General features: G+C 41.9%; 1 protein-coding gene across 2 annotated transcripts in view; it reads right to left on the bottom strand.

Annotated features, from left to right (window-relative positions):
- Positions 1–13,201, bottom strand: part of LYST (lysosomal trafficking regulator) — a 736,927-nt gene that overhangs the window by 564,869 nt on the left and 158,857 nt on the right. For both annotated transcript variants that reach the window (XM_040429442.1, XM_040429443.1), the window contains exons 11-12: positions 11,602–11,995; positions 2,989–3,130 (exon numbers count right to left, since the gene is read on the bottom strand). In XM_040429442.1, the coding sequence (XP_040285376.1) occupies positions 2,989–3,130; positions 11,602–11,995 (536 nt within the window). The remainder of the gene's footprint in view (positions 1–2,988; positions 3,131–11,601; positions 11,996–13,201) is intronic.

Below are 13,201 nucleotides of genomic sequence, written 5' to 3'. Positions count from 1 at the left end.
TCATCAAAGGTCCTATTCCTCACAAAAGAAGACAGAAGAGATGCCGGCTGCGCGAACAAGTGGATTAAGGCGAGTTAAATTAGTTTTTATTTTTTTTAACCCCTCCAGCCCTATTGTACTATGCATTCTGTATTCAGAATGCTATTATTTTCCCTTATAACCATGTTATAAGGGGAAATAATACAATCTACACTACAACTAACCCAAACCTGAACTTCTGTTTAGAAGTTCGGGTCTGGGTACCACATTCAGGTTTTTATCACGCGCGTGCAAAACGCATTGCACCTGCGCGATAAAAACTGAACAATGGAGCGCAATCGCAGTCAAAACTGACTGCAATTGCGTACCTACTCGCGTGGGTTTGCCGCAATGCACCGGGACGCATACGGACACGCTAGTCTGCAAGGGGCCTATGAGTTGTCTCCTCTGGAGCAGCGGCTTAGTGTAATTACAAGAACTTACTCAATTGAAATAAATGGATTAAGTACTTGTCATTACACTGCACTTCCAAAACAAAATGCAGTATAATGAACAGGAAGCGGTGCCCACAAGTAGCACTGCCTCCTCTTTAAACAGCTGATGGGAGCAGGCCAGGCATCAGAAATATGGCAGAACTACCCCTTTAGTTTCTAAAGGTCCTTTCATATAAGCTGTTGATCAGCCAAACATTTGCTCAAATGTTTGTTTCTCATTATCCCATATAAACATGCCCAGCAAACAATTGTTGATTTTTACATCTTTTCTCACAAACAATGTAGTCTATGAGAGCATGGTTTAGAACAGGGATGTCCAACCTGTGGCCCTCCAGCTGTTGCAAAACTACATCTTTCAGCATGCCCAGAAAGCCTACAGGAGGGCATGACGGGAGTTGTAGTTTTACAACAGTTGGAGGGACGCAGGTTGAGCATCCCTGGTTTAGAACGAACAATCTTTCATTTATTCAAACAGGTTACGATAATTGCCAAGTGAAATTTCAATTAAGTGAGCATGGATAGACTTCATGCATCGAGATGATGATTACAAGCAATACATCTGTCAATGTAAAGGGCCTTTAAGTATATTTTTCAGGGAAAACAACACAGTAGAATGTATGTAGTATGAAAGTATGTATAGAACGTATGCAGTACGACGTATGATCCTAGGGGTGGTCCACAGGGTGGGCCCTCAAAATCATTTCCAATGGTGGGCTCAAGGGACTTTAGTCTGACCTTGTGGTCAGACTAAAGTCCCTTGAGCCCACCAGAGGAAATGATTCTGAGGGCCCACCCTGTGGACCACCCCTAGGATCATAAGGGCCCTATTTTATTAGGAATCCATTAATGTCAGAGCTTGGGCCCAACGGAGGATCTTCTGGTACTCTGGAGGGCCAGTCCAAAGAATAACAACGTGAGACTATGTTAAAGGGGTCAACTGTTTGGGTGTAGCTCCAGTACTGGAACTACACAGCTTCACTAACCTTGTAGTGAAGTAAGCATGTTACTATATTGCTGCTCCCACTGAGATTAATGGGAGAGGCACTTTGTAGCTCTGTAGTAGACAAAGGGATTCTGTCACCTGGATTTTACCTATAGAGCTGCAGACATGCGCTATTAGATCGCCGCTAGCACGTCCGCAATATACATTCCCCATAGCTCTCAGTGCTTTTATTGTGTCAAATAAATGATTTTATATATATGTAAACGAGGCAAGTAAGGTGCCCAAGGGGCTGTTACTAACGTTTCTGGTGCCCAGCCATGCCCACTGTGAAGGAGCTCAGCACGGCCCGCATCCTCCGAATCTCCTCCTTGCTCCCCGACGTCACAAAGTTAGAGCGCCGTAATCTCGCAGCTAGCGCATGCGCAGTTCATTCCCCGAGTCTGATGCCAGCACAGCGAAGGAAGTCTATGCCGGCACTGACACGCGGTGTACTCGCGCATGCGCGTGATTACGGCGTTCTAACTTTGTGACGTCAGGGAGCCAGGAGGAGATTCAGAGGATGCGGGCGGTGCTGGGCTTCTTCACAGTGGGTGTGGCTGAGCACCAGAAAGGTTAGTAACAGCCCCTTGGGCACCTTACTTGCCTCATTTACATATATATAAAATCATTTATTTGACACAATAAAAGCACTGAGCTATGGGGAATGTATATTGCGGACGTGCTAGCGGCTATCTAGCAGCGCATCTCCGCAGCTCTATAGGCAAAATCCAGGTGACAGAATCCCTTTAAGCAGATTTATGCAAATTTGTAAACATGGTACAAAACAAACACTGTAATGTTATTCTGTTAACATTGGGAGGCCTGCAGGGAACAACAAACTCGTTATCGTGATTGGTAGTGTCTCAGTGACCTAGCTATCTTATCTCCTATCCAGTGGGTAGATGAGCATTTGAAATTACAGGAATACTTAGGTTATTTTGAAACCATTGGAAGCCTAATAGCAATGTTTTGAAATGATATAATGTAGTTTTAAAGAGGACCTGTCACCTCTCCTACTGTGCCAGTTTTAATAGCTAGATGCATTCCCAAAGTAACAACAATTATGGAGCATCTAGGCTTATGGCTCTATGTGGGGGGGGGGGGGGGGGGGGTGTAACTGCATTGTCTTTACAATGGCAGCACTAACTGGATACAGTGAGACTGGACGGGGACACCTCCCCAACTGGTTAACACCCCTCTGTACCTTACTGCAGACTGCTAACAATTCATTCTTAACTTCTAGTTGAAATAATAAAGGAACAGCACAACGCAGGGACATAAGAATAGAGGCTGCAGGAATCACTTCAAAACTAGATGTTCACCAAAGATGTGGCAATAATGTGTATTTAAATATGAATTTTATGTATTTGAATTGCTCTGAACATTTGATTACACAATAATTCACTTGAATACAGTGCCTCACTATTGAAGGTTTTCTAAAACAGATTCATATAGGAAATCCAATAAAATTACTGCAGTTCAAAGTGCAAAAACAAGAACAATATGGAAAATTTCACAGGAAAAAATAATTACCTAAACGTAAAACGACCCAATGCCACATTCAACCAGATCTGCATCATGAGCACCTTAGAGCCCAGGGAAAGCACATGTATACAGCCATCATCTATAAGTCTCTCACAAGTGGAAAAATGTGCCCCAGAAGTCTTGTCTGCTACTGAAATTAAAAGAAATAAAAAGAAATAAAAGTAAAGTACAGAGAAATGTAAATAACTTTTAAAATAGCCAGCAAGTACTAAAAACATGTTACTTGATGCATCAGTTCCACATGTGCTTTTTTGTGAAAGTGGCAATATTAAGTGGCAATATTTTGTTTGTGTTATTACAATTTCAAATTACCATGGTACATTTATCAGTTTACCATACAATGTCAGAAAACCCACAGTAAAATACCTTTTTGCACAAACTGATGATTAGCCAAACAAACGTGTTCCTGATCACTGCACTGTAAATGTGCACAGCGATCGTACACCATGTAAGAGGGGTTAAACCAGAAGGATTAGTGTCATGCACATAACTATCAGTTCAGTACAAGAGAAACACAATCCTATATGAACTGACTGCACCATAAAACACTGATACAGTAAGTTCAGGGTAGCCACAGACGGCACAGGAGGACAGACAGAAAGACAGTGTTTCCCGGGCTCATCACGGACGTGAGCATAGCAGTCATCACAGATTATAAAAATAAGATTGGGATGATGGTGAAGTCTTTTTAACCTGAACCATTACTGTGACGTAGTATTAAATCAGTTTGCATTAATAGTATAGTTCATGTTATGTCATTAATCCTTTCATGACCAAGGAGCATTGATACGGTGTGTCCAGATTACAATTCTGACATGAACTGTTAGATAGTATCAGGATAATATCTTTAAAAAGATACACTGGATAACATCTTTAAAAGTCCTTTGCATACATATTAGCTACACTACAGAAAAAAATAAATAAAAGATACGTCTATTTTGCAATATAACAATGTTGGCGGGTGTAGTGATTAAAGTTCCAAGATAAGTGTACCCAAAAATGATACCATTAAAAACTACGTGTCCGTCAAAAACAAGCCCTCACGCAGCTACATAGACTGAAAAAAAAAAAAGTGATAGCTCTTGGTGACGATGAAAAAAGGAAGAAAAACGCTTGGTCACTAAGGCCCAAAACAGGCTGATCACTAAGGGGGTCATATGTTATTCTGAAATACGCCTATATCAGGCATTTCAGGCGCAGATGGCAGCGCAACAGTTAGATACTGCAACTAAGGAGTTTTTACGTCACAAATTTTGCTGCATTCATTTTTCAGCACAAATAACTTTATTCTCTGGGTATGATTACAGTTAGTGTCGAGCGAATCGCGCTTCAGATCACAGATCCAAGGTCGATTCGGTCAAACACTTTAATTTTAATGTTGTCTCCCTATAGCATGAAAATGTTTTGGCTTTGTGAAGCCAAACTCTGTTTTATCCGAAGTCGAGCAAGATTTTGGTGAATTAATTCACTATTCATTTCTGGGTCTCCGGACAGCATTAAAATCGAAGTGTTTCAACAAATTGACTTCAGATCTGTGATCTGAAGCTTGATTCGCTCAAGCCTAATTACTGATTCAAAAAATATTTTTATTTTTACGTTTTACTACTTTTGCACCATAAAAACCCTTTTAAAAGAAGAAAATGTTTTTTGCATTGCGCATCCCAAGACCCATCATTTTTGATATTTCACTTTACCGAGTTGTGTGAGGCTTAATTTTTGCCTTGTAAAAAGGTGCATTTTTACTTGGAATGTATTTAATATAATGTTTATCTTGCTTTTTTTTTTTTAGCCCTGATAGTGGCAACCCAAGACATCATTTGAGGGGTGCCAATGAAAGACACAGGGAGACCACTCCCTCTTTAACCACTTAAACAGGCGCTATTGCCAGTGGAATGTAACAGGCTAAACAGCCCAAATCAGCGGTATGCCGGTCTGGACCATTAGAAGCGGCCCAGCCTGTTGCTCCTTACTATCCTCCTAAAAAAGCTGTCACTAAAGAGTTAAATATTGATGCAAACTACTTATATGCATTTCTTCAAATCTTTTGATCAAGTCATATAGATCTTCAAGAAAAATAGCAGATTTAGAAAATAAAGCTTCATTATTTACATTTTTACCACTAGGGGGTGCTTCTCCCCTGACCAAATCCTGCAACGGAAAAAGTATATCACTGTCACCACATATTTCATATGACATCATATTTTCATTATGCATTTCCGCATTTTTGGCACCATCACTTTGCACTTTACCAGCACCATTGTTTTCAATGGTCAATATTCTTTCCCCAGAGAGGTCAATGTGCAGTTCCCTTAGACCTTCACTTAAAGGAACAGGTACAGATTCTGCAGAAGTGTCTACCTTACCCCACAGCAACAAAACGATATCACAGCCCAATAACACATTATGTATACGTGAAACTGCATCACGAAGTTCACAAGTCCCATATCGCACTGGAGTCTCACACTCAGGGAGAGCCACTGGATAGTTCAGGCTATCCCCATGAAAGTCCCGCACATAGTTCTCAGCCACCCGGCTGGCAGGTACCAGGATCACCTGGCTCTCTGCGTCGAACACCTGGACTCAACTGCCCTTCTCCACAAGGTCACACATTTGTGTAGCAGTCTATAGTCCTGGTGTTTTTACACCGACTGGCTCGGCAGATAGCAACTGCTGCTGGCTTATATCACAGCACAGGGCTTCTGAGGCATTAGGGCACTGGTCAGCAACATGCCCAACCTCCAGAGCCATGCTCTCTGTCACTTTAAGTGCTGTGTATGAAATAACTGGAACGCTCTTACCCACAGCCATCACGGGTTTGGCGCTCCCAAGTGCTGTACGCACGTCTCCACAGCAGTCATCTTCCTTCTCCGGGATGTTGGGAACCTCCAGCCCTTGGTCCCTGGTCACCTGAACACACACAGGCTCCTCAGTGCAGTTGTTGCCATCGGAAACACTTAGACTCTAGTCTCCTTCCGGACGGTCACTCCAGCCGCACACTTTAGGACTCTGTACCCACTGACAGGGAATACCAGAACTTCTGAGAGTCGCACTGCTCTCCATCTCACTCTCTTCCCGTCGGTTGGCTCTTGGCAACGGCATACATATTTTCCTCCAGCACTCCATTTTCCGGCAAGTTCAGAGCAGCCTCTCCAAGCGCAGCACTCTGCTTCCTCAACAAGGAATTTGTTTCCTGCACCAGCTGCTTCATTACTTTCTCTGTGGCCTTCGTTTTCTGACAAACGGGCCACTTCCCCCAGAGGACATCACCTCCGGTATGAGAACTTTCCACCACACCGGACCATCTTTCACCCAGGTCGATTTTGACAAAAAAAAAAAAAAAAACTTCCACAGGTCAGTCTCTCTCACTGGCTTCTGGCCCTCTAAATCCTGCACAGTTTGCACCACAGAAAAGAAAAAAATAATTTCGGGGGATCATCCTCACAGATACAGCTTCAGGACACCAGGTTTCTGGTCCAAACAGTACATTTATTGTGGCACACCAGCAAAAAACAAAATAATAAACACTCGCCCGTCCAGGCTCTAACACAATATTCCTGACTCACCTAAGTCACCGTTTACACCCTGTGATCACATGCAGCTTTCTCAGCCAGTGTCCCACAGCCTCCTGGCTGTACAGAGCACAGCACACCCACTGTCTCCAGTCCAGTGTCTCTTGTGGGGGATTGGGGCTCAGTAGTCTGACTGACTATGGCCCTGCGACCCTCCCAGGCGTCGCTTTATCACCCAACTCCAGGCTATCTCCCAGCCTTGTGTTCCCTCAGCCTTGTCCAGCTGAGACCACACTGACAGAGCCTCCAGGCCTCTGTCCACAGGTAACACACTACCCCCCTTGCTGACACCCTGGGAGGTGCTTTATGTCAGCCTGAGTACCTCCAGCTGGTCTCACCTGTGGTGGAATAGGGGTGTGGACCGCACTATCAACCTCTTTCTTGCCTTTAACCTGTGTGAGACCTGTCACTGTCTCACAGTATGTACAAGCATTTTTGAAGACTCATGGTTGAGGAATGCGAGGATGGGGAAGATGTTTTTGAGTTGGAGGCGGCAGGTGGTGGAAAAGGCTTGAATGTGCGGTCTGAATGCGAAGGCAGAATCCAAGGTCACTCCAAAGCAGCGGACTTGGTTGACCGGGGAGAGTGTGCCGCCATTGATCGTGATAGACAGGTCTGTTGGGGGGGTTGAACAAGATGGGGGAAAGATGATAAATATGGATGCAATGGATGCTATATAAGCTTTACAACCCCTGTATCTACCTTGTTACTGCAACAAGAGAGTCTTATCTATTCTCCATTCTGCTATTGACTCTTAATGGATTAACAAATATCCTAACTTTGATGCAGTGAAACTTTTCTTCCATCTGCCTCGCTGGATTTGGATAAAAAAAAAGCAAAAAGATATCTTGACTCCTATGAAAGTCAAAATTTGAAGGGTAACTGTCATTTTTTTTTTTTTGCTAGTTTATTACAGCTAGGCATGTATACCTGAGTTAGTCTGTCAATGATTGTCAAAAGAGCTGTAATTACTTTATAATAACAGCTTTCATTAATGTCCTCTGTCCCTTTCCACTGCTCCTTTAAAAGACAGTTGTTATGGCTTGTCTGTCTCCGGCTAAAACGACAGATAAACAGAGGGGCGGTTCTTCACACTGCGTGCCTGCATTAGGCTTCAGAGTGAGGAGGCGTGTGTCTCAGTAATCCAATCCGATTGGCTGGCAGGGAGCTGCTGGCTACAACAAGTGTGTATGGGAAATGAGGGAAAGCAGTTTTGGCCTCAGAAAACTGGCAGAGGAGCCATCTTGATAAGGTCCTCATATTGTAAATGTTTAAAACAGCCGTAACTAAAAGGAAAAGCTCAAGGAAAACAGTGGTATGAGAAGAAAATAAAGATTGCTTTATGCATAATGCTGCTGCAGCAGTAACATATGCTAAAATTGATTTTTTTTTGATGTGGTAAGCTGTGAGAAGGCAGGGGCTCTCACAGGAGCACTGATGCCTTCTCAGAACAGCTGATTGCCGGGGATTCCGGGTGTCGGCCCACCACCGCTCAGATAGTTATGATCAACCCTGAGGATAGGGCATTAGTACAAAAATTTCTGAAAACCCTCTTTTTGTGGGGGATTTTTGCATTTAAAATTCTGCGTCGTTCACCAGGCAGCATGAATAGGATGTGGACTTTGCACGGCAGGTCAGTAAGATTATGGTGATACTACATATACAGTGGTCCCTTAAGTTAAAATATTAATTGGTTCCAGGACGACCACTGTATGTTGAAACCATTGTAACTTGAGATAAAAGAAGATCAAGATGTAAGAAAAATAAACAGATACCTAAGACAGATAAAACAAGTCCTTACATCTAACAGTCAGGAATAGCTGCTAACTTGCAACTAATACAGCTATTTTACCAGAGTACTGGTTTTGATTGGTTGGATTTCAGTCTGAGGCATTATATGTCCGGTTTAAACTTATGATGGGTCAGAAAAGACCATTGCATGTTGAAAATATTGTATCCTGAGGACACTGTATATTGAGGGACCAATGTACACAGCTTTTAATATTTTATCACTTTTGCACATAAACAATTTCTTTTCACATTGTCATATTCTGAGAGCCATAACCTTTTATATTTCTGTTGACAGAGCTGTGTGAGTTTGTTTTTGTGGGACAAGTTGACATTTTAATTTGTCTAATTTGGGGTACATATGTATATTAGAACACTATATTCTGTTTTGAGCAAAAACAGTGATTACTTATTTTTTATGATGTTCACAATGTGATCATTTTGGTCCTTACAGAAAAAGCAATATCAATTACGTTATCTCACAAAAGTGAGTACACCCCTTACATTTTTGTAAATATTTTATAATATCTTTTCATGGGATAACACTTTGATGTAAAGTAGTCAGTGTACAGCTTGTATAACAGTGTAAATTTGGTGTGCCCTCAAAATAACTCAACACAGCCATTGATGTCTAAACATTGTGCCCAATTAGCCATTTTCCCTCCCCGGTGTCATGTAACTTGTTAGTGTTACATCTTTAGGTGTGAATGGGAGGCATGTGTGTTAAATTTGGTGTTATTGCTCACACACTCTCATACTGATCACTGGAAGTTCTACATGGCACACCATGGCAAATAACTTTGAGGTTCTGAAAAAAAAGAATTGTTGCTCTACATGAAGATGGCCTAAGTTACACCAAGATTGCAAACACCCTGAAACTGAGCTGCAGAACGACAGCCAAGACCAAACAGCGGTTTAACAAGACAGGTTCCACTCAGAACAGGGCTCGCCATGGTCAACCAAAGAAGTTGAGTGCACATGCTCAGCGTCATATCCAGAGGTCGTCTTCAAAATAGTGCTTTCAGTGCTGCTAGTATTGCTGCAGGTTAAAAGGGTGGGGAACTCAGTCTGTCGGTGCTCAGACCATACGCCGCACACTGCATCAAATTGGTCTACATGGCTGTCCTCCCAGAAAGAAGCTTCTTCTAAAGATGATGCACAAGAAAGCCCGCAAACAGTTTGCTAAAGACAAGCAAACTAAGGCCATGGATTACTAGAACCATGTCCTGTGATCTGATGAGACCAAGATAAACGTATTTGGTTCAGATGGTGTCAAGCGTGTGTGGCAGCAACCAGGTGAGGCGTACAAAGACAAGTGTGTCTTGCCTACAGTCAAGCATGGTGGTGGGAGTGTCATGGTTTGGGGCTGCATGAGCCCTGCCGGCTGTGGGAAGCAACAGTTGATTGAGGGAACCATGAATGCCAACATGTACTGTGACATACTGAAGCAGAGCATGATCCCAAACATGATAATGACCCCAAACATAACTCCAAGATGACCATTGCCTTGCTTAAGAAACTGAGGGTAAAGGTACTGGACTGGCCAAGCATGTATCCAGACCAAAACCCTATTGAGCATCTGTGAGGCATCCTCAAATAGAAGGTGGAGGAGAGCAAGGTCTCTAACATCTACCAGCTTCGTGATGTCATCATGGAGGAGTGGAAGAGGATTCCAGTGGCAACCTGTGAAGCTCTAGTGAACTCCATGGTCAGGAGAGTTAAGGAAGCGCTGGAAAATAATGGTGGCCACACAAGATATTGACACTTTGGACACAATTTGGCCATTTTTACTTAGGGGTGTACTCACTTTTGTTGCCAGCGATTTAGACATTAACGCCTTATATTCACTTTTAAAAAAGGAAAGCATTTTTACAATTATTTTTATACAGTTACAATTTGAGATAGATAGATACTTTTTCTGCTGTGCCACCCACAAAATTAACTGTGTGAAGGATCCAACATCCAAATTAAATAAAAGTAGAAATTCCACGGCACTACCAAAAATGTGAATCAAAAGTAGTGTTCTTTAATCACCAATGTGACGTTTCAGTCCTCCTCCTGGAACTCAATCAGTAAATTACTTGAGAAAAGTCCCAGTAAGAGGATTGAATTGTAGCATTGGTGATTAAAGAACACTACTTTTGATTATTCACATTTTTAAAGGTGGTACCATGGAATTTATACTGATAGATAGATAGATAGATAGATAGATAGATAGATAGATAGATAGATAGATAGATAGATAGATAGATAGATAGATAGATAATGTGTATTTTTAACTCAGATTTCATTTTTCTTCTTGTTTTAAGGCAGCTATCACTGTTAGGAGACAGCTTAGGCTAGGTTCACATTGGCTGCTATGGCTCTCTAGCACCTATTTTAGATGATGGAAAAAACCTGATGTGCGAATATTCATTCCTGGCCATCTAAAAATTTTTACACAGTGCGATTTTTACATGCTGAAAAATACAGCTCTGTGTGGATTAACATGCAGATTCCCCATTGCTCAAACTCTGCTTGAGTTTTTGAAGGATTTTTGGCACAAAATCTTAAACAAAATCCTTGCCCAAAATACGTTAGATATCGGAGCAATGGGAAAATTATGTTTTGAAAACAAACTTTTCTATGACCACCATGATCGGACAATAGTGTATGCCCAGAAATCATTCTTATAGCTTCAATAGGTTTTTATTGAATATTTTTCAAAAATATGGTCTTACATAGTGAAGAAGACTAATAATAAAAAGGGATGAAAACAAATACATAGGAGTTCCTGAGGACATATATGGACACGTCACAGAGTTTAGGCACACAAAGCATCAATCGGTTACCTTTCGGGTGCAGGGTGCTAACCTGCAATAGATTAATATATCATGCATTAGACATCATTGCCACTCAGGGTCAATTGACCCTTGATGGTAGTGGCGTGGCATATGTGCTAGAGAGCCATAGCAGCCAACAGTTTAAAAACCATTATTATCTCGGTACTCTCTACATAGAAGGAGGAGATGTGAAGGACACCAGAGAAAGCAGAGAGAAAGTGGAGACATCAAGATGTACAGGTCAGAACCCTTCAAATCTTGCTGACATCTATTTATCTGCCAAGAGCATGTGGAATAGACAAAAGGTGTATCCACTATGGTGGCCGTGAAAGGGTAAACAGCATGTCACACTGTGTAAAGGAGATCAAATGCAATATATACTTTCAAATTAGAAAAGAAATGCTAAAATGTCAGATAGATACCTGTACTTTGCACTTGAAAAGGAATTTTTTTTTTCTTCTTTGTTTGTTTTCCTCTTATGGCGCTGTCTAATTCCTGATTGCACTCAAGTTTTAACCACAGAGTAAAACTGAATCCATCAGACATATGTGGCCAACAGTTCTGGCCAACCAAAGGTATATGAATAGGTGCAATGTGCCACGGAGAAAGCAAATTATCACAACTGACATCTTTATTTTGCCATATTTTTGTTCTTCGACAGAATCCTGCTGTTTTTGCACCAGTAGAACCAGGAGATTTCTGTGCAACACCGCTTGTTACAACTAAGTTCTGTTGCAGAGGGAAAGTCAGATGTTTTAGAGGTATAATGCCATTGCTGGCCTCAGTGATCTTGAGAATTCCATTTATGAGCATTTCCTAAAACAGTAAAATATTTTTTATGCATTATTTACTAATTTCATATTACCAATACATCAATTTATTACATGTACAAATGCTCATCATATATAAGCAACAAATATATATATGAAAGTAATAATTACTCAAATGTCTATGTGACTGTTGCTAGTATACTGTAAAGCAGGGGTGCACAAGCTTTTTTTCATCTGAGGGTTGCATTGTCACATCGCATTATTTTAAGGGACCGCAAAGAAAAACAAATTGTTGATCGGCGCTTATTTGTATCAACCTAGTACACAGGTCGATGCAAAGTGAATGGGGAGGAATGATCGCCATCACAGTCATTCCTCCTTTTAGTTCTATGGATTATTGGTAGCCCATCCCTTATTACACTAGAAGATGTGCTGACAATTATCGTACATCTTTCATCCTCCTGGACACTTGTTCTATATCATGCAGTGTAACAGGGGCTTAAAGAAGTTTCCAGTGAAAAGTATTTTTTAACAAGTTCCTGCAGCATAGGCCCTGTAACAGCAGATTTATACTTACCTGATCGTTGCTGCTCCACTGCCTCCATCTTCCATTCCCTGCACTATTTACATCCAGCTGGCTATGGGTATAATCACATCCACCACTCCATCCAATGACTGGCTTCAGCAGTGCTGTGGCCACAAGAAGCATTTTACAGCTGAAGTCAGTCATTTGCTGGAGCAGTGCATGTGACCATGTCCACAGCCAGCCAAATGTAAACATTGCTGGGACCAGAAGATGAAGACAGCGGTGTAGAGCAGGAAAGTGCGAATGTCTGTTTCAGGGGCCATGCTGCTTGTTAAAAAAATATTTTTACCAGAAAATCTCTAAGTGGTGGCATTTACTTGCATCCCGCCTCCTATTCATAAATTAGCGCTTTCCTTCACTACAGAGGACAACGGTCACTAGTTATTACCACCTCCTGCTCCCAGTTATCGCTGCCCAGCAACAACCAGTAGGCGCCCTGCAAATAACCAGTAAGCACTTTGCCTTATTAGTGAGGAGAGCTTTTATAGGTTAAACCTTTACTGACCAGGCCTGAAAAGGCCTTAAAGGGAATGGCCCATGTTGGACATTGGGGGCTAGGATATATTCTCAATGTCTGATAGGTGTGGGTCCCACCTCAGGGAATCGCACTTATATTTAGAATAAAGCCAGAAGAGGCCCAGCCACAGCTCCATTCAATTCTATGGG

Source organism: Bufo bufo, chromosome 4 (genome assembly GCF_905171765.1).
Source record: "Bufo bufo chromosome 4, aBufBuf1.1, whole genome shotgun sequence".
In the NCBI taxonomy this organism is placed as follows: Eukaryota; Metazoa; Chordata; class Amphibia; order Anura; family Bufonidae; genus Bufo; species Bufo bufo.
This window is presented reverse-complemented; position numbering and strand designations above follow the sequence as displayed.